The sequence below is a fragment of the Danio rerio genome, chromosome 4 (assembly GCF_052040795.2).
Source record: "Danio rerio strain M-AB ecotype USA chromosome 4, GRCz13ab, whole genome shotgun sequence".
NCBI lineage: Eukaryota > Metazoa > Chordata > Actinopteri > Cypriniformes > Danionidae > Danio > Danio rerio.
The window spans coordinates 67,265,645-67,286,359 of record NC_141024.2 but is presented as its reverse complement, the minus strand read 5'-3'; the positions used below and the strand labels follow the sequence as shown (position 1 = coordinate 67,286,359).

The 20,715-nt window shown below is 38.4% G+C and overlaps 2 protein-coding genes, 1 long non-coding RNA gene and 7 other non-coding genes across 12 annotated transcripts in view; 2 read left to right on the top strand and 8 right to left on the bottom strand.

The window, feature by feature from the left end:
* Nucleotides 1-19,737, bottom strand: part of si:dkey-237m9.1 — a 110,754-nt gene extending 91,017 nt beyond the window's left edge. The window contains exons 1-3 of one of the 2 annotated variants that reach the window (XR_015942610.1): nucleotides 19,684-19,732; nucleotides 19,231-19,380; nucleotides 10,698-12,969 (exon numbers count right to left, since the gene is read on the bottom strand). Coding sequence is in view for 1 of the 2 variants with exons in the window: in XM_087250321.2 (XP_087106447.1) it covers nucleotides 11,975-12,969; nucleotides 19,231-19,315 (1,080 nt within the window). In the remaining variant the exon portion in view is untranslated. Of the gene's footprint in view, nucleotides 1-10,697; nucleotides 12,970-19,230; nucleotides 19,381-19,683 lie in introns of those variants that run through there. The other variant, XM_087250321.2, reaches the window with a different exon arrangement.
* The window catches only part of LOC148682349 (uncharacterized), a 771,506-nt gene that overhangs the window by 655,419 nt on the left and 95,372 nt on the right, over nucleotides 1-20,715 (bottom strand). The gene's annotated exons all lie outside the window — the stretch shown is intronic.
* LOC141381810 (uncharacterized) overlaps nucleotides 1-20,715 on the bottom strand; it is a 203,854-nt gene that overhangs the window by 120,734 nt on the left and 62,405 nt on the right. The gene's annotated exons all lie outside the window — the stretch shown is intronic.
* Nucleotides 1,546-1,618, bottom strand: trnar-acg (transfer RNA arginine (anticodon ACG)). The gene has a single exon. It is a non-coding gene; the product is annotated as a tRNA-Arg (tRNA).
* Nucleotides 1,910-1,981, top strand: trnae-cuc (transfer RNA glutamic acid (anticodon CUC)). Its single transcript has one exon. It is a non-coding gene; the product is annotated as a tRNA-Glu (tRNA).
* On the bottom strand, nucleotides 2,242-2,313 carry trnae-uuc (transfer RNA glutamic acid (anticodon UUC)). Its single transcript has one exon. It is a non-coding gene; the product is annotated as a tRNA-Glu (tRNA).
* Nucleotides 3,772-3,844, bottom strand: trnar-acg (transfer RNA arginine (anticodon ACG)). The gene has a single exon. It is a non-coding gene; the product is annotated as a tRNA-Arg (tRNA).
* On the bottom strand, nucleotides 4,297-4,383 carry trnay-gua (transfer RNA tyrosine (anticodon GUA)). The gene is given in 2 exon segments: nucleotides 4,297-4,332; nucleotides 4,347-4,383. It is a non-coding gene; the product is annotated as a tRNA-Tyr (tRNA).
* Nucleotides 4,472-4,543, bottom strand: trnae-uuc (transfer RNA glutamic acid (anticodon UUC)). Its single transcript has one exon. It is a non-coding gene; the product is annotated as a tRNA-Glu (tRNA).
* trnar-ucg (transfer RNA arginine (anticodon UCG)) lies at nucleotides 8,022-8,094 on the top strand. Its single transcript has one exon. It is a non-coding gene; the product is annotated as a tRNA-Arg (tRNA).

Below are 20,715 nucleotides of genomic sequence, written 5' to 3'. Positions count from 1 at the left end.
AGGACAGAAGCAAAAGCACTCAAGCCTTACCATACCGGGAGTCGATCCCAGGCGGCCTGGGTGAAAATCAGGAATCCTAACCGCTAGACCATATGGGAACTGCCACTCTTGAAACCCAGTCTTGGCACAAACTCCAGTTCATTCTGATCGCTGGCACGTCCCTGCTCCGCTTGCACAAGTGCCACTCATACACTTACGCACTCTCTCATACACAGTTTCTTGGTTTCCGTAAACCGAGAATCTTCTGATCCGTAGTCAAAAGCGCTAACCTTTGTGCCACCGTCACTCTGTTCAGCACCTTGCTTGAAGCAAGGACAAGACTCTGTCAACCCGGAGTTCCTTCACCACACATTCTGCTTTGTTTTTATGGCAAGAGGTTGTGTGGATGGGATGCTCTTACAGGATTCCTGACAGTCCCTCCATAGAAGACCTGAGATCCAGGGTCGGAGACTCTCTCCTCTCCAAGAGTAGGTTAAAAGCAATGGTTTCTTTTGTGTCTGTGTGTCAGAGCCCTTAGGTGTTGCTGCAGCTCAGAGACCTACAAGTGGAGGAGATTACACTGCAAGTCGGCTGGATGACCTCTAAGTGGTAGGCACTTATACCGCACGTAGGCTGGGTTTGCGATTGATGTAGCTGTTGTAGACATTCATAAAAATAAAAAAATATATAAACTGCTTACTCTGAGGTTGTGTTTAGGGTTGGGGTAGGAGTAAAATTGAATAAAACACAGCAGGTTACCGTGTGGTTGGGCCTAGGGCTGGGGTAGGTGTGATTTTAATAAACTGCGATAGGTTGTATTCTGTGCCATGTACGAGACATTGAATCAATGAAACCCACATGGAGGTTTGTTACTGTGAGGTTGGGTTAAGAGTTGGGGTAGGTTGGGAGGTTGATAAAACACAGCAGGAAACTGTGAGGTTGGTTTAAGGATTGGGGTAGGTTTGACATTCAAACATAACTGGTTGGACGCAGTGTCTTGTACCAGACATTAAATGAATGAAAACTCCAGGAGGTTTTTACAGCCCACTTGGGGCTGACCAGGTCGTTTGGAGCAGGCTCCGATTTCTATTTATACCTTTCTCAGTCAGGTAACTTCCTTTTCAGTAGTATGAGCGTCTGCACTGTGTGGCATATTTGCCGACGTATAACAGAGACTGAAACATTGCTCACACTTGTCTGAGGTGGTCATTTTGACTGCAATCTTGTTTTAGGTTGGCACTTTGTTTTTGGATATTGTATGCTTTTCGAATGCGTATCTGTGCTGCAGTAGAACGCCTTAGCCTCACAGCAAACATTTTGGTTTACAAGCTGTCACTGCTGTCTTCCCAGGAGAGTGGCTGTACTGGTTTCTTCTGGAAGTCCTGAGGGATGTACGGGACCAAGACATGAGAGCGGTTGGGGCAGCCTTTGAACCCAGGAGAGCACCCCACAGGCTCTGTGCTGGCGGCCCCAGAAACTCGATTTACTCCAGAGTAGAACCGAACAACTCCGGCAGGGGAAAACCGCGACCGCACTGCACTGAGAGCAACGCAAAAAAATGCTGAACGAGCCAGCCAGGAGTCGAACCTAGAATCTTCTGATCCGTAGTCAGACGCGTTATCCATTGCGCCACTGGCCCAGTCCGCATCAGCAGTGCTCATTAGCATGGTCCTTGGAAAGAGGACACGGCTCGGTGAACATGGAGTTCCTTAAAAGCATGCTTTGCTTTGTTGTCATGGCAAGTTGTGGTGTCGATAGGATGCTCTTACACCGAGCATGTGACAGTCCCTCCCAAGAAGAACTGTGATCCAGGCTCTGAGACTTTTCTCCGGGAGGAGGTTGCAAACGTTAGTTATTTTTGTCAGAGCAGCTGCAGCACACCTGGGTGGAGGCCCACAGCTAGACTTGAGGCCAACCTTTACGCAGACCTTCCCTGGTGGTCTAGTGGTTAGGATTCAGCGCTCTCACCGCCGCGGCCCGGGTTCGATTCCCGGTCAGGGAACTTCCTTTTGACCTCCATGCTGAACTTTGAGGAGTGGTTAACTCACTTGGCGAAGGCAAGAAAGCGGCTCTGAGCGCAAAAGATGTTCTTCGAGACGGAGTCGAACCAGCGACCTAAGGATTGCCATCATCCCACCTACAGTCCTCCGCTCTACCAACTGAGCTATCGAAGGCTTACGGGGCAGTTCCACAACCACATCCTATAAGGTAGCTGCAGACCGACCGCTGGCCAAAAAGGACAGAAGCAAAAGCACTCAAGCCTTCCCATACCGGCAGTCGAACCCAGGCCGCCTGGGTGAAAACCAGGAATCCTAACCGCTAGACCATATGGGAACTGCCACACTGGAAACCCAGTCTTGGCACAAACTCCAGTTCATTCTGATCGCTGGCACGTCCCTGCTCCGCTTGCACAAGTGCCACTCATACACTTACGCACTCTCTCATACACAGTTTCTTGGTTTCCGTAAACCGAGAACCTTCTGATCCGTAGTCATAAGCGCTAACCTTTGTGCCACAGTCACTCTGTTCAGCACCTTGTTAGCACTTTGCTTGAAGCAAGGACAAGGCTCTGTCAACCCGGAGTTCCTTCACCACACATTCTGCTTTGTTTTTATGGCAAGAGGTTGTGTAGATGGGATGCTCTTACAGGATTCCTGACAGTCCCTCCATAGAAGACCTGAGATCCAGGGTCGGAGACTCTCTCCTCTCCAAGAGTAGGTTAAAAGCAATGGTTTCTTTTGTGTCTGTGTGTCAGAGCCCTTAGGTGTTGCTGCAGCTCAGAGACCTACAAGTGGAGGAGATTACACTGCAAGTCGGCTGGATGACCTCTAAGTGGTAGGCACTTATACCGCACGTAGGCTGGGTTTGCGATTGATGTAGCTGTTGTAGACATTCATAAAAATAAAAAAATATATAAACTGCTTACTCTGAGGTTGTGTTTAGGGTTGGGGTAGGAGTAAAATTGAATAAAACACAGCAGGTTACCATGTGGTTGGGCCTAGGGCTGGGGTAGGTGTGATTTTAATAAACTGCGATAGGTTGTATTCTGTGCCATGTACGAGACATTGAATCAATGAAACCCACATGGAGGTTTGTTACTGTGAGGTTGGGTTAAGAGTTGGGGTAGGTTGGGAGGTTGATAAAACACAGCAGGAAACTGTGAGGTTGGTTTAAGGATTGGGGTAGGTTTGACATTCAAACATAACTGGTTGGACGCAGTGTCTTGTACCAGACATTAAATGAATGAAAACTCCAGGAGGTTTTTACAGCCCACTTGGGGCTGACCAGGTCGTTTGGAGCAGGCTCCGATTTCTATTTATACCTTTCTCAGTCAGGTAACTTCCTTTTCAGTAGTATGAGCGTCTGCACTGTGTGGCATATATGCCGACGTATAACAGAGACTGAAACATTGCTCACACTTGTCTGAGGTGGTCATTTTGACTGCAATCTTGTTTTAGGTTGGCACTTTGTTTTTGAATATTGTATGCTTTTCGAATGCGTATCTGTGCTGCAGTAGAACGCCTTAGCCTCACAGCAAACATTTTGGTTTACAAGCTGTCACTGCTGTCTTCCCAGGAGAGTGGCTGTACTGGTTTCTTCTGGAAGTCCTGAGGGATGTACGGGACCAAGACATGAGAGCGGTTGGGGCAGCCTTTGAACCCAGGAGAGCACCCCACAGGCTCTGTGCTGGCGGCCCCAGAAACTCGATTCACTCCAGAGTAGAACCGAACAACTCCGGCAGGGGCAAACCGCGACCGCACTGCACTGAGAGCAACGCAAAAAAATCCTGAACGAGCCAGCCAGGAGTCGAACCTAGAATCTTCTGATCCGTAGTCAGACGCGTTATCCATTGCGCCACTGGCCCAGTCCGCATCAGCAGTGCTCATTAGCATGGTCCTTGGAAAGAGGACACGGCTCGGTGAACATGGAGTTCCTAAAACGCATGCTGTGCTTTGTTGTCATGGCAAGTTGTGGTGTCGATAGGATGCTCTTACACCGAGCATGTGACAGTCCCTCCCAAGAAGAACTGTGATCCAGCCTCTGAGACTTTCTCTTCTCCAGGAGGAGGTTGCAAACGTTAGTTATTTTTGTCAGAGCAGCTGCAGCACACCTGGGTGGAGGCCCACAGCTAGACTTGAGGCCAACCTTTACGCAGACCTTCCCTGGTGGTCTAGTGGTTAGGATTCGGCGCTCTCACTGCCGCAGCCCGGGTTCGATTCCCGGTCAGGGAACTTCCTTTTCACCTCCATGCTGAACTTTGAGGAGTGGTTAACTAACTTGGTGAAGGCAAGAAAGCGGCTCTGAGCGCAAAAGGTGTCCTTCGAGCCGGAGTCGAACCAGCGACCTAAGGATTGCCATCATCCCACCTACAGTCCTCCGCTCTACCAACTGAGCTATCGAAGGCTTTCGGGGCAGTTCCACAACCACATCCTATAAGGTAGCTGCAGTCCGACCGCTGGCCAAAAAGGACAGAAGCAAAAGCACTCAAGCCTTCCCATACCGGGAGTCGAACCCGGGCCACCTGGGTGAAAACCAGGAATCCTAACTGCTAGACCATATGGGAACTGCCACTCTTGAAACCCAGTCTTGGCACAAACTCCAGTTCATTCTGATCGCTGGCACGTCCCTGCTCCGCTTGCACAAGTGCCACTCATACACTTACGCACTCTCTCATACACAGTTTCTTGGTTTCCGTAACCGAGAATCTTCTGATCCGTAGTCATAAGCGCTAACCTTTGTGCCACCGTCACTCTGTTCAGCACCTTGTTAGCACATTGCTTGAAGCAAGGACAAGACTCTGTCAACCCGGAGTTCCTTCACCACACATTCTGCTTTGTTTTTATGGCAAGAGGTTGTGTGGATGGGATGCTCTTACAGGATTCCTGACAGTCCCTCCATAGAAGACCTGAGATCCAGGGTCGGAGACTCTCTCCTCTCCAAGAGTAGGTTAAAAGCAATGGTTTCTTTTGTGTCTGTGTGTCAGAGCCCTTAGGTGTTGCTGCAGCTCAGAGACCTACAAGTGGAGGAGATTACACAGCAAGTCGGCTGGATGACCTCTAAGTGGTAGGCACTTATGCCGCATGTAGGCTGGGTTTGCGATTGATGTAGCTGTAGTAGACATTCAAAAAAATAAAAAAATATATAAACTGCTTACTCTGAGGTTGTGTTTAGGGTTGGGGTAGGAGTAAAATTGAATAAAACACAGCAGGTTACCGTGAGGTTGGGCCTAGGGCTGGGGTAGGTGTGATTTTAATAAACTGCGATAGGTTGTATTCTGTGCCATGTACGAGACATTGAATCAATGAAACCCACATGGAGGTTTGTTACTGTGAGGTTGGGTTAAGAGTTGGGGTAGGTTGGGAGGTTGATAAAACACAGCAGGAAACTGTGAGGTTGGTTTAAGGATTGGGGTAGGTTTGACATTCAAACATAACTGGTTGGACGCAGTGTCTAGTACCAGACATTAAATGAATGAAAACTCCAGGAGGTTTTTACAGCCCACTTGGGGCTGACCAGGTCGTTTGGAGCAGGCTCCGATTTCTATTTATACCTTTCTCAGTCAGGTAACTTCCTTTTCAGTAGTATGGGCGTCTGCACTGTGTGGCATATTTGCCGACGTATAACAGAGACTGAAACATTGCTCACACTTGTCTGAGGTGGTCATTTTGACTGCAATCTTGTTTTAGGTTGGCACTTTGTTTTTGAATATTGTATGCTTTTCGAATGCCTATCTGTGCTGCAGTAGAACGCCTTAGCCTCACAGCAAACATTTTGGTCTACAAGCTGTCACTGCTGTCTTCCCAGGAGAGTGGGTGTACTGGTTTCTTCTGGAAGTCCTGAGGGATGTACGGGACCAAGATATGAGAGCAGTTGGGGCAGACTTTGATCCCAGGGGAGCACCCCACAGGCTCTGTGCTGGCAGCCCCAGAAACTTGATCCACTCCAAAGTAGAACCAAACAACTCTGGCAGGGGCAAACTGCAACTGCAGTGCACTGACTGAGAGCAATGCAATAAATCCTGATCGAGCCAGCCAAAACTCGAATCTAGAATCTTCTGATCAGTCAGACACGTTATCCATTGCGCCACTGGCACACACTGTTCAAGGAATGCTCATTAGCATGCTGTTTGGAAAGAGGACATGGACCGGTAAACATGGAGTTCCTTCAACGCATGCTGTGCTTTGTTGTCATGGCAAGTTGTGGTGTCGATAGGATGCTTTTACACAGAGCATGTGACAGTCCCTCCATAGAAGAACTGTGAACCAGGCTCTGAGACTTTCTCTTCTCCAGGAGGAGGTTGCAAACGTTAGAGTTATTTTTGTCAGAGCAGCTGCAGCACACCTGGGTGGAGGCCCACAGCTAGGCTAGAGGGCAACCTTTAGCCAGGCCTTCCCTGGTGGTCTTGTGGTTAGGACTTAGTGCTCTTACCACTGTGGCCTGGGTTCAATTCCTTGTCAGGGAGCTTCCTTTTCACCTCCATGGTAAACTTCGAGCAGTGTTGCCGATGATCTCTTCACGAAAGCAGCTCTGAATGCAAAAGATGTCCTTCGAGCCGCACTGTAAGACGTAATAAGACACACTCTGGCACAGACATCCAGTCTGCACGCTGGAATACACGCTATTATCTCATGGTTGAGACGCAGCTTCAAAAATTAGTTTCAAACCGGAAGTACAAATTTGCTTGAAATAACGCAAAAACAACCAATTTACACTTTTTAGTGAAATATTTGTGTCCTAATAGTGTTTTTAGCAGTGTGGGACACATATATGACTGTCAACAGCTAAATAAATGTGTTTTGGAGTTTCGTGACCCTTTAAGGTACAAATGGTAGAGAAAATACACACATGAAAATCTTACTTTGTTTTTCTTTTAACTAAGTATATTTTTATATGTTTTGTTGTTTTGTCTCAAATTATTTTATTTAGGACACAAATGCCTCAAATGCAGCTTTAACATCATTGGAATAAATTATATTTTAACATATTCAAATGGAAAAGCTAACATATTAAAAAGGAATAATTATTTACAAGGTTACTTTTATATCTGCATTTTTATAAACTAAAGCAGTTTTGTCCCAAACCTTTGAAAAATAGTCCATGTTGTCTTTATATTTTTAGATGCTTCATTTATTACTGATTTTACTTTATGCTTTCAAAATATGTAATTATGCATTTGAAGTGATATTGTGCTATTTTGCTACATAGTAGAAGTGAACTAGTTTTGTTTTGTGTTAAAGCCACAATGGCCCTGCATAAAAGGGCTTTACTGGGACCTTATAGGCACATTTTGTGCCTGGACTCAACTTAGTATTAGTGGGACCTAACTTGTTAATTACTAAATGCCCACAGAGCATGCTCATAGGACATACTTCTGACCCAGATAGTATACCTATACTTCGCCCATTGTGGCTATATACACTACACTTTGTGCTGACTTGCTATGGGCCCACAGTGAACGTCTGTTTTGAGTGGGCCAGCCCACAGTTTGGGCTAGCGACATTGTATATGTTTTTGGTATAGACATGTTAGTTTGGAAATTTGTGCATTAAACATTCAAAACTATTGTATAATAGGCTAAGAGAGACAATAGAAAAGCATATCTTAATTAAGATATAAACTGGATCCAATTAAAATGTTGTAGAAATTATCCTAAAGGATTTTTATGTATTGTACTTTAAAACAATCCTATAGGAATGGTTGCAAAATATGATCATAATTCTAATTGAAATCCTTCAAAGAAATCCGATAGGACGCTTCTTTTTTGTCTGTATAATCGTACAAGTTATACTGATTTAGATCAGAAGTCCACAACATGTTCATTAACTGAAAACACAGCTGAATGTGCTACAATTAACATATAAACACCCTAGACAGCACAGCACATCACCACTGCTTTTTCTGTGACAGACATAGGTCTCATCTAGGATTTGAACCCAGGATCTCTCGCACCTTAAGTGAGAATCATAGCACGAGACCAACAAGCCCTGAAGAAGAGTCTTGTTGAAGGCATACAAGAGATACTTGATAGAAATTAGTGACATGGCCCAGTGGCCTAATGGATAAGGCACCAGCCTTCGAAGCTGGGGATTGTGGGTTCAAGTCCCACCTGGGTTGTCTTTGATGCAGTTCATTTGAAGTTGGCTGTGCAGCACAATCCAGTGTGACCTTCAAAAAGCTAGGTTCATACCCTTAGGTCAAAAAGACATGACAATGGAAAACTCGTCAGAGAAGCTGTTTTGTCATTAGGTGTACACACCAGATCGTCTGAAAGCAATAGGGATCCTGAAGTGCTGTTTTCTGAGTTACAAGAACTTCTTGAGCCAGATACTTGGGGACGTGCAAATTTGTTATCTTTGTTTGGATTCATCGGATCTCTTTCTGCTGCTAAATTAGACCAAAACAGTCATTATTTCATAAACAAATTGTAATATATTTTACATTTTTTAAAAAACACGTTTCACTCTCTTCTTTCCCGATGGCGAGTTATAAAGGTAAAGTTTTTTTTATATTCACACATTCGTTCATTTAGAAGTCTCTATATTGTTTACCATTTAATTTTGAATATTCGGTCAGAATTAGCATGCAAGTATGACTTAAAAACAACATTAACACTGTTTATTTGACTGTGACCAATGTTGTACTTTGATAGTCATTGGCTGCTAACATGATTTCGCTATTTAGAGTTTGCAAATAACACTGTTATGATATTATACTACCAGAACTTTTAGCAAAGGTGAAACTTTTTATTTCTTTACGACAAAATAATTATGCCAGAAATGTTTCTGGATGAGGTATTTATGTGATTTATACATAATAGGGGTGTTCTGATTGGTCTTAAAGCATCACTAAATTGTGCAGGCATTACAGGTCAAACAATTTGTTACATTTATCAAAATAAACAATAAGGCTCTTAAAGCACTGCTTTGAGAAATGTAGATTCGTCATATTTCAAATACCTCAAGTGAAACGAAGTCATTTGTTTTATTATTTTATCACTGACAGTGTCCTTGTCCTTGTGTAAAATTATTTCAGTTTAAGATCAAGTGTAAAATAAAATGTTGTATAGACAACAATGAGCAAATAGGACAATAGTGTACAATATGTAAATAAAACCCCAAATTTAAATCTTTTCATCATATACTTTAATTAAACATTTCAAAGCTTGGAAGTATTGTTTACAAATAGACAAAAAGTGTCTCTATGGCCTTTAAAGTATGTGGTAGTTGTGCCAGTACTATTGAAATTGAGTCAATGTCATGAAAGGAAAAATCGACCATACTTTGTTAATGCAAATTCCTATATGTAGCCTTGTGATGTAAGCAGTTAAACCATTTAAATAGTTTTATTCTTAAAAAGGGCCATAATGAAAATCTGAGTTTTTCTCAAAAGTAATTAACTAGTACTCAGTGTAGTTTTTTAAAAGAGTAATTTGTAATATATTAGTATTATTTACTAAAACTTGTCATCTGTGAGAGAACATCAACAAATAAAATACAAAAATCACAGGCACATTTAGTGCAGGCTTATTATATTATTAATATATGATAAATTATTATTGTTGTTAATAAATGTTTTTTTTTAATTGTATAAATCGATAGATAGTTCCAATGCAGTATTTTTATTAATTGCTGAGAAGACATTGCAGGTGTTCAATACATTGCGTGTCAATTTTGGTTTATTATATTCTTAATTATAAATATATTATTAACTAATTATTATATCTTATTAATGTTTTCTTTAATAAATCAATAGATGGTTCCTATGCAATGCTTTAATGGGTTGCTGAGAATACATTTCAGGTGTTCAATATGTTGCGTGTCAGTTTTGAAAATAAAAATAGGTGCTGGAAAAAGTGTTTAAAAAACCTTGGTTTTCATTAGGCTGTGTCTGTATGAACTCTGTATGAAATCAGTGTCACATTTTTAATCGTTTGGTGATGGTTAATTAAGATCTCTTGGTCGTCAGATCATGTGATGTATTTTGCTGAACTGTGCTCAAATGTTATAAATGTAAAAACACCACATTTTGAAGTGTGACTGCAGTATGTCAATTTAGTTTGTGTGTGCTGCGCTCATAGACTTTAGAAAACGGCGGAAAGTCAAATCATCCAAATAAATTTTTATGATGGACAGAAGTTGCAGAGGCTGCAAACGTATAAAACATGAGCCAGTATTTAGTTTATATACACTATATACAACTGCAATGAACCAGCTTTTGGGGGTGGGGGCAGCTTGTGAAAGGTTGAGAACCCCTGGTCTATTGGGCTAGTTTAAATACTATTTTAAGATGTCACTATGCAGAGTGAGTGCATTTTCCCTCCTTCTTCTGGTTTAAAGATAAAGCTCTGGAAGTTGACAAAATCAAATAAACCCAACCTGGTTATGGCGATGTTAAATGATTTGACAATGCTTGATATAAACCGTAAAGTTTACTTTAGTTTGTGATCAACTCTGGAGCAAATGCAGCTTAAAGTGTGACGTGCAGCAAACAGCCAATTACAAGACACACAAGTGCAGCAAACAGCCAATCACAATACACACAAGTGCATCAAACAGCCAATCTCAAGACACATGAGAGTCAGTTTGACTCATTTCTCCAGAATCAGTGATTTCACTGAATTCACTTCTTTGTTCCAGATTATAGATATATCATAATATAAAAAAAATAATAATAATGAATCTAAATACATTTATTTTTAGTAATATGGGAGTTTTCACATTGCATCTTTAAAGGCAACAAGTTGTCTACAGAGACTGTAATTGTCTTCAGAAAGAAAACTTGTTTATTTTCTCAAATTAGTCCATCAAAATAAATGTGTAGTGTTTTGAAATCAAAGTCTTCATTTGTTACCCATAACACATCAAGAGTTGATCAAGTTAAAATCTCATAATCTGACACAAATCTGATCTTTCGTAACTGGCAAATGGCATTGTCTGAACAGGGCTTCAGGGAGTCTGTATCGGTCGCTCACTGTCATTGCCTTACAGCGAGTTCACACCACAGGAGTTTATCCACTAACAAGTTTTGTGAAACTGCAGACAAAAGCACAAAATTGGATGTAAATCTTTGTTTGTTCAGGCGAGTGACAATCTAACAATGTGAATTATCAAAAACACAATCTGAGGGTGTAGGACAGTGTTCCCTGCATCTCCTCAAATATTTTCTCCTCCCTAATCTTTCTAATTCTCTTTTCAGAGCCGATCATTTGTTTGGTAAATTAATAAACTATTTGCAAATGTGCACTGTGCACAAATATGGTTATTGGTTCATAATAAGTTGAAGCACATTGTTATATTTTGCTGTATTTGGCTTAACCGTTCTTGTGTGGCTTGCCAATGTATAGATGACTCTAACAGATGAAATAAGGAAGCTGACCAAAGTTCTTACAGGGAGAAGACTTTATTGAAGACAACTAATAGTGTAGGTCCTCATCAGTGATGTTAACTCATCCGTCTTCAAGTACCTTAAACCAAAGTACAGTCTGTGAGACACTACTTTATAACAAACAGCGTAACTGCGTAACCAGGGCCGGCACGGAGAGAGAGGGCAGCGTCCGCGACACCTGCCTTACCACCCGCATCCTCAGTTATGTCTGCAACACCTCCCTCACCACCCGCGTCCTCAGTTATATCCGCGCATAGGGCGGCAGAAAAGAGGTACACGATACCTTGCTTCATTTTCATAACCGGTCACTTTCGTTTTCACATTGGGGTTTAGGGCGGCGTGACTGTCTTCTGACTAGAGCGGCAGTTCAGCTTGATCCGGCCCTGCATGTAAGCAATAACTGAGGTAAAAAAACTCTGGTTATTTATAGTGAGTTTGGAATCATCTGATTGGTAAATCATGTTTTAGCTAATGCTGGACCAGCTGTGGACAATCATAAGCATGTGATCCTCTCAAAAGTAGTTTATAAATAAACTTCACTTGAATGAACAGCCAAACTACATGAAAAAGCTGCCGTTTTGAATATACCCGTGTTTGTGTGGACAAGGCCTCATTTTTCAGGACTCTGCTCTGCATTGTGAAGCTTCAAGTGAGCGCTGAGGCTTCTTTTATGGGTAAAGCCCTTTCCACACTCACTGCATCTAAAATGATCCTCTCTTGAGTGAGTCTTCATGTGTCGCCTAATGTAGTCTTTGCGTGTGAGTTTAATTCCACACTGATCACATGTGAACACTATGGTTCCAGTGTGACCATTCATGTGGTTCATGAGGCTAGATTTGGTTGAGAAGCTCTTTTCACACTGAGCACATCCAAACGGGTTCTCTCCGGTGTGAGTTCTCATGTGGTGTTTGAGTGAGCTTTTATATGTGAAACTTTTACCACACTCTGTGCATGTGTAAGGTTTCTCTCCAGTGTGAATCCTCATGTGGATGTCAAGGTTTTGTTTTTTAACAAAACTTTTCCCACACTGTGTGCAAGTAAATCTTTTCTCTCCAGTGTGAGTTCTCATGTGGACTTCAAGATTGCCATTTTGCTTAAAACTCTTTCCACACTGAGGGCAAGAGTAAGGCCTCTCCTCAGTGTGAATTCTCATGTGCATTATCAAGTTTCCTGCATGATAGAAGCTCTTTCCACACTGTTGGCATGTGTACGGCCTCTCTCCAGTGTGAATTCTCATGTGGGTTTTAAAGTTTTCTTTTTGACAAAAACTCTTTCCACACTGTTCACAGGTGTAAGGCTTCTCCCCAGTGTGAATTCTCATGTGCACTGTTAAGTTTCCTATAGTATAGAAGCTTTTTCCACACTGTTTGCAGGTGCAAGTTTTCTCCCCTTTGTGAACTCTCATGTGAACATCAAGCTTTGGCTTTTGACTAAAAGTCTTTCTACGCTGTTTACTGCTGAAATTACACTTAGATTTGGATTTCCGAGGTCTTCCACGTGATGAAGTTTTTTTAGTCAGTGTGCGTTTTTCATCAGTCATTATGTCTTGGTGTTTCTCTTCCATTTCATTCCATTGATGAGTCTCTTCTTTCAGCACCATCAGGTCTTAAAAAACAACAAAAAAGTGAACTTTAGTATGAAGCCACAAAGCGATAAGCATGAAATGGATGTTTCACCCACAAATAAAAATAACCAATTAACATTTACTCTCCGTCATGTGGTTTTAAACATTTCCTGTCTTTTGAAACACAAAGGAAGCTTGCATTTTTTTTACAATATCTTGTGCTCAAAAGAACCAAGGGATAACTTTTTAATGGAGAGTAAAAGGTGAGGCTAATTTTAAATATTTCATTTTTTTTTATTTTTACAAGATGTAAAATAAGTCATTGGTGTTCCCAGAATGCGTCTGAGGTTTCGGCTCAAAATCAGATCATATACCTTGCAGAATATTTCATTTTGGGGGTCAGAGGAAAACCAAGCTGTTTTTGTGCCTGTGGCTTTAAATGCAAATGATCAAATGCACTCGCTCTAGATTACTCAGGTTGTGTTCCCTCATGTGTATCTTCCACTGGATTTAAACATTTGTAACTTGCTTAGAAGACCCGATTGAGACAAATCCTGCATGTTTATAGCTAGTACGCATAATTCAGCTTATATTAGTGAGTTTGCATTATTGTAAATAACTTATGCAAATGTTTCTCAGTACTGGTTTGCAGCTGGACAGGTATCCGCTGTTGAAAACATATGCTTGATAAGTTGGTGGTTCATTCCACTGTGGCGACCCCTGATAAATAAAGGGACTAAGCCGAAGGAAAATGAATGAATGAACTTTTGCAAAAGCTTAATGCCACGCTTTCTGTAAACTGTGATGAGGAGATGGCGAGATGACATCCCAGGTGAAAAAAATATATAATTAAATGCAATTAAAATACACTTAAATACCCGCAAATACATTTTAAGTACATTGTTATTTTTTTGTGTTAAATAAAAGTTTGGTGGTTTTACACTATAAGTATACTAAATAAGTATGTTTATACTTCATTAGGACTCTAGTACACTTGACAAAAGTATATTAAATACCAGTAATACTTAAATACATGTTTAGTGTACTACAATAAAGTACACTACAGAAAAAACACCCAAAAGAGTTTTATTAGTGTGTTTTTTTCAAAAGTGTGCTTTAAATGCTTTAAACATTAGTTGATTTTTAGTACACTGTTTAAGTTTAAAATAAGTTAATATATAGAACATCTATTAGTAATGTAATATAGTAGAAGTACATTTTCCCAAAAGTTGTACTTAAGAACACTTAATGTGAATGCAATTATCACTGACACTTAAATTGATTTTGAGTGTGGTAATCTTACCAAAACATTATTGTCTTGAAGTATGTGTGTGTTGTGGGTCAAGGAATGATCAGAAAATCCAAGAATGGGCATGCAGAAGGGATGATATGTTTGTGTATATCCAGTGTAGTCAATAATATGATAATCTAAGGATACATATGTTTTACATTGCATATTCTAAAATTGTTCTGGACTGTTTATCCTTCTACTTAATTATCTTTTGTCTAACCAATTACGTGAGGATGTCTAAACAATCTAATGACATAGGTTTGTTGACTCTGTTAGCATAAATATCACTGTATCCTGAATGTAAGGAAGGTCCACCTGTGGAGCTCATGGAGAGTGCTGAAGCTGATTTCTTGCTGTCAAAACTACAAAAAAAGTAATTAAATTTCCTTCTATTTTATTTAATTCTATTTAACTCTTTGTTTTTATTCATCGCAACTGGTCTTTCACTGTTCTTAAAATGTACTTAATACTAATTTTTAGTACATTAAATACAAAATTAGTTTGGGAAAATCGAGCACTTTTAATACAGTATTTAGCACACTTTTTTTTTTTTACAATTTGTATATTCTTTTAATATATTACTATTATACTTTAAATTAGTCATAAATATATTTAATATGTAATATTAATAATATTTAATAAATATGTTTAAAAGTAGGGTTCAAGTGTATTTCTAGTTGTAACTAAATATATATTTTTTAAAATACAGATATAGTATGTTAAAAGCACATTTTAGTTTAATTTTTAGGGTGTCTCAATAGCACAGTTGAGTACACTTAGATGGTATTAAGTTTATCTTAACATATACTTAATAATATCTTTTAGTACATCAAGTACAAAATTAGTGTGTAAAAATAGAGCAATTTTAGAACATTATTTAAAAGATGTACTTTGTGTACTTAAATTGTATTTTAGCACACTTTTTCACATTTTGTATATTGTTTTAATATATTACTATTATACTTTAAGCTATTCTCAAAAATATTTATAAATGTTTAAAATTAGGGTTCAAGCAAATTTCTAGTTGTAACTAAACATATATTTTTTTTAAATACAGATATAGTATGTTAAAAGCACATTTTAGTTCAATTTCCAGGTGTCTCAATAGCACAGTTGAGTACACTTAGATGGTGTTAAGTTTATCCTAACATATACTTAATACTATCTTTTAGTACATTAAGTACAAAATTAGTGTGCGAAAATAGAGCACTTTTAGTACATTACTGAAAAGTGTACTAAGTATACTCAAAGTGCATTGTAGTGCACTTTTTTCTTTTTTTTTTTTACCTGGGCAAGCAAAGAGATCCGCATGCTGTAGGCTATTACATAAATGCGAACTCAACTTTTAATACTGCAGTCACAACATTTGTCATTGAAAATTGAAAACGCCACAGGTAGTTGGTAGATCTGTGTAAAAAAGGCCTGCCGCTACAGCTGGAAAAAATCCTAAAGGAAACACTGATATAACTTATGCAAATGCTTCCCAGTACTGGGTTGTAGCTGGAAGGACATCCGCTGTTTAAAACATATGCTAAAAAAGATAGTGGTTCATTCCACTGTGGTAACCCTTGATGAATAAAGGGACTAATGCTGAGTTCAGACTGCATGATTTTCAAAATATTCGTGTTACAGATGTTTTTCTCACTGCATGACTATCTGGTCTAGCGTTTTGTCATTGGTTTGTCTACACTGCAAGATGGATCGGCGACAGGGAGTTTCACACTGCATGACTATACAAAAGGACAATCACAGACAACTTTGTCCAAACTATGTCTTACAGCCAAAAACACGTGGTATATCTTTTGTTATTAACTACATAATGAGAAATAAGCCTTTATTGGGGTAGAAAATGTATATATTTGCTCACCTGGCATGGTTTCCGCTACATTCATTCTTCCATGGCAGGGCACCACGACAAAATTCATCCCGCCATGGCTACATTACAGCTTCTCATTCAAAACATTTATTTTTTTAATAGCCGGTAATAACGTATTAAACGCCAAAACGTATTAAAAGGTTGAGCGAATTATAACCGCGCAAACTTCTCTGTAATCGTAGTAGTGCTGTGTATTATTTGTTTACCCCGTTAAGAATAAGTACTGACTGGCTGACTGACAGATGCGTGAGGCCAGCAAACACGATCTATAGCCGTTTCACTTTACTTCAGGACGCATTAATATCGTTCTGTAGGTCTATTAGAGACATTCATAAATGTACAAGCAAAGAGATCTGCATGCTGTAGGCTATTACATAAATGTGATCTCGACTTCTAATACTGGGGTCACGACAATTCTCATTGAAATAACACCACAGGTAGTTGGTAGATCTGTCTAAAAAAGGCCTGCCGCTACAGCTGGAAAAAATCCTAGAGGAAACTCTGCCTGGGTTTTGAAGGGAACTAGCAATTACTCTTCAACTTTTTTCCTTTTTTGGCCCAGTTGAGCCAAAGGAAAATGAATGAATGAACTTATGCAAATGCTTAATGCCAGTTTGCTGTAAACTGGAGTAATGAGGAGATAGCAAGATGACATACTTTGCAACTTGTTTTCATTCACTTGTACTTTTGTCTTTGTTTTATTGTCTTTGTGCATGAGGCTTAGCTGAAGTCCTACATGATGACATTTTATATACCTGACAAGATGCAGAAATGCCATCAAAAAAGGTGACCTGCTGTTTGTCTAATCAGGGACAGTGACAACATAAATATACAAATAATAATGTTAACCCTGTGGTTGGGAATGTGTAATGTCTGTTAATGAACATCTAGGATTATTTGTTAGCCCCTGGTATAGCATGAGCAGTGTGGAACGTGCTTACTGATAACCAAGGATTTTGTTATTCAGAGTTAGAATGACCAAGGATTATCCATTTGAAGTGTGAAAAGCCCTAAAAATACTCAGCATCAGTTCTCAGCATAAACAGAGCACAAAGACAAACAGCGACATACAAAAATTGTCAATCATGTCATAGCAGTGACCTGATCTCATATGCTAATGTTTTAGAACTTCCAATTCAAGTGCCTCTTGGAGAAATGACCAGGAATAATAAATGGCAGAAAACGGTCACACTACTTGCTCTGCAAACAAGTGTGTTCATGACTATACATACAAACAAAAATAATAAAAATAGAAATTTTGACTTTGCAACATTAAGCAGCATTAGGCAAGGGCTAGTATAAGATTCTAATTCTAATAACCTTGAATAAAAATATCAGTTTCATGGAACTGTGATTACTGCTCTAAAATGAATATTTTTTTATGTCTGGGTAAAAAAACAAACAGTTTTCCCCTTTGAACACAATATTTTTTTTTTGAGAAAATTTGAAAATATTTTGGAGCAGTAAACATGTCAGGCTGAATAATTCTAATGAATCATTGGCTTTTGCTGTCTTCATTAGTTTCAGAAACACAGATTTCTTTATGATTTAAAACGGCATCTTTTGATATCTTTTCTGCTGGAGATACTGTTGTCCTGAAAAACTTAAAACATAAAAACCTTACATATACAGTAGTAATGATATAGCAGAATATTTTCTCAGCTTTATACCTTGAAAATTGTTATCGTCCCATGCCTTAGCAGCATAACACTGTTTTTAGGATCTAAAAATTAATTCTTTAAATAAAGTCTCAAGCAAAAAGATTCCAATGTCTGCTGGTACACAAAGAATATGGTCAAAATTCTAATAAACTTTACACTCAAATGTTTGCATATCATCAGCATGCTGTAATCCATTTCTTAAGCAGAAAAAGTCATTTTTAGACTAGTTTGTTGGCCAGTTGTAGTCAGTGCAATGCTAAACGTTATTGTTCTACTATAATTTGTTTATTTTGCCTCATGTTGTCCCAAAACATCATCAATATAGTTTACTGTACAATGTTTTATAATAATTAATTACTTTAGTGTCCATTTCATTCAGCATGTTTAAAATTGTGGGCATCCACGTTTTTGACATGCTTTAAACCAGGATTTCTGCAGGTTTCACCAAGTTAAATTTAGGACTTTTTAAGATCATTATGAATGAAAATTTATACTCATAAAGGGCTAAAAGCTAAGGAATTTTTCAAATGGCCCAGATGAAAATGGTTTTTATTTGCCCTTAAAGAATATTATGATTTTAATACATTTAATAATACAATAATAAATGAATAATATAAAATTACAATATTTTAGATATTTCTTAGCAAAAGATTTTAAATATTGTGTAAAAATAAGCCTTTACTTGTATCCATACACTTTTTCCCAACATAAACTTTGAAAAAATACAAAAAAAATTAACAAATGTTTTAAAAGTTTTTAAAACTATAATAAACTAAATCTATGCACAACAATCTGTCCAGGTCAATGTCCTCAGCAGTAAATACACGGATCACATTTAAACAAATGTTATTGTAAAAGAAATAATTAAACTATTATGATAAATAGAGTTAAAATGTCCTTTTTTAATTAAAAAGTTGAAAGTTTTATTGAGATGGATTGTTGGTGATTGTATGGGTTTTGGCCAGATTGGGTAGTAAATCATGAACAAAGGAAAATGAATTTTTGTTTTAAAAAGATTTAAGACCTACAACACAATATTTCAGAAAAATTTAAGACTTTTTAAGGCCTAAAATTTAGATTTTGGAATTTAAGACATTTTATGATTCGCGGAAACCCTGTTTAAATACAATAGCCCTGGTAATTATTTATTATAATAATGTGGTTCTAACTCTGATACTATAAGTAACAACCAGTAACAACTACTAGAAACAAGTTTAAACCCATAAAGAATTTGGTAAAAAAAAAAAAAAAAAAAAGGAATTTACAATAATACATAAAATAATGACAAAAGACATGAGAACAAGTAACAAGAAAGAAACTTATTCCTGTCTTTATATGAGTGCTTATGTGCATTTAGGAGAACTAGGCAGCACACTCAGGGCTGCAAGATGGATTTAATTTAGTATTCTTATTATTAAAATATATCTGAATGAGGATCAAATGACTGAGTTGGTGTTTGAGAATAAAAACGAACCTGTTTGTTCCTGCAGATCTTCCTGTTTGACTGTGAATGTTTCTTCAATCTTCAAATCTTCACTCTCCTCTTTAATAAACGCCATCTTTATAACAGTGTGGAGATCAGTCGCTTCAGCAGGAGTTTTCCTCTGTGTTTGGACACTTTATCCTGTTTAAAATAAAAAAAACATTGAACAGAAACAAAATAACTTCTCTTTAAAAGTGTCTTCATATGAATAATCAGCAAAAAGAAATCGGGTAAAACGTTTCTTTAAAACTTATTACACACTTTATTCAAACAATAGCTCTCAAATAATGAGAGATTATAGATTATAGAAATAGTACTACGTTGTATAAAAAGGTAAAGAATATTTCCAACAGCAGGGACATAATTTAATATCGTTTAAAAAACCTAAAACTTCAGAACTTTAACTTTAAATCGGTTTATATCTGTAAACCTTTTAAAACAAACCTTACTCCAGTTGAACCAGCGCTGATGCGGCGCCGCCTGATGACGTCACAGGCTACGCCAAAATAAAAGTCTTTTTTTAATCTAATAATCTAATTTCAATTTTGCATTTTATTTAAAATGTTTAACAAATGTTTATATTAATTTACTGATTCAATTTACTCTAACATTGCAGAAAACACATTATGTTTACCAATCACACTAACAATAACACTAACCTGCTTCTTTTTAAAGGATAAAAATTGAGTAAAAAGTGTACTTAAAAAGAGGCACCAGTTCCAGCTGCCACAAAAAGGCAATGAACACAAAATAAAATAGGTTGCTTATGTCAAAAAGACAGAGAATCAGGGATAACAGCAACAAACATTTTAAAAGAAGAAGGGATAGACCTTGTTGAACTCATGAAATGCACAGACATACGTTCAACATGTGTCTACCTCAAGGACCAGTCTTGCAGTTTTTTTTTTTTTTGCATCCAACGAAACAGATGGGAGTTGAATTAAAATAGATAGCTGGATTGACATTTTAAAAAATGATACAAAAAAAGTATAGAAATAAAAGGTAAAATGCAAATGCATAATTTAAATGGTGTAATGGTTGATTTTTATAATTGTCTATAATCTATTCACATACTTTTATTTATTTCTGTATTTATTAAGTTTTTGTATGTTTGTTGTTTTGTTTATCTTTTAGAACTCATACTGTATTGCTAACAGCAAGTGACAGAATTCCTTTCTTTCATTCCAATTACAGCAAATAACTCCTGCAGGAATTATAAAATCCTGCAGGATTTGTCACTTGCTTGGATCCACTGTGAAACCTGTAAGAAATTCCTGCACATATCGTCAATGTGTCCTACAGGATTTTATAATTCCTGCAGCACTGCAGCTGCCCTGCAGGGGGAAAAATAAATCCTTCAGGATTCCTGTAAAAAGTACTGCATGATTCTAAAACCTGTAGAGTTGCCTGCACATATTGACATTTTGTCCTGCAGGATTTCATAATTCCTACAGGATACCAGCAGGTTCCTGCAGA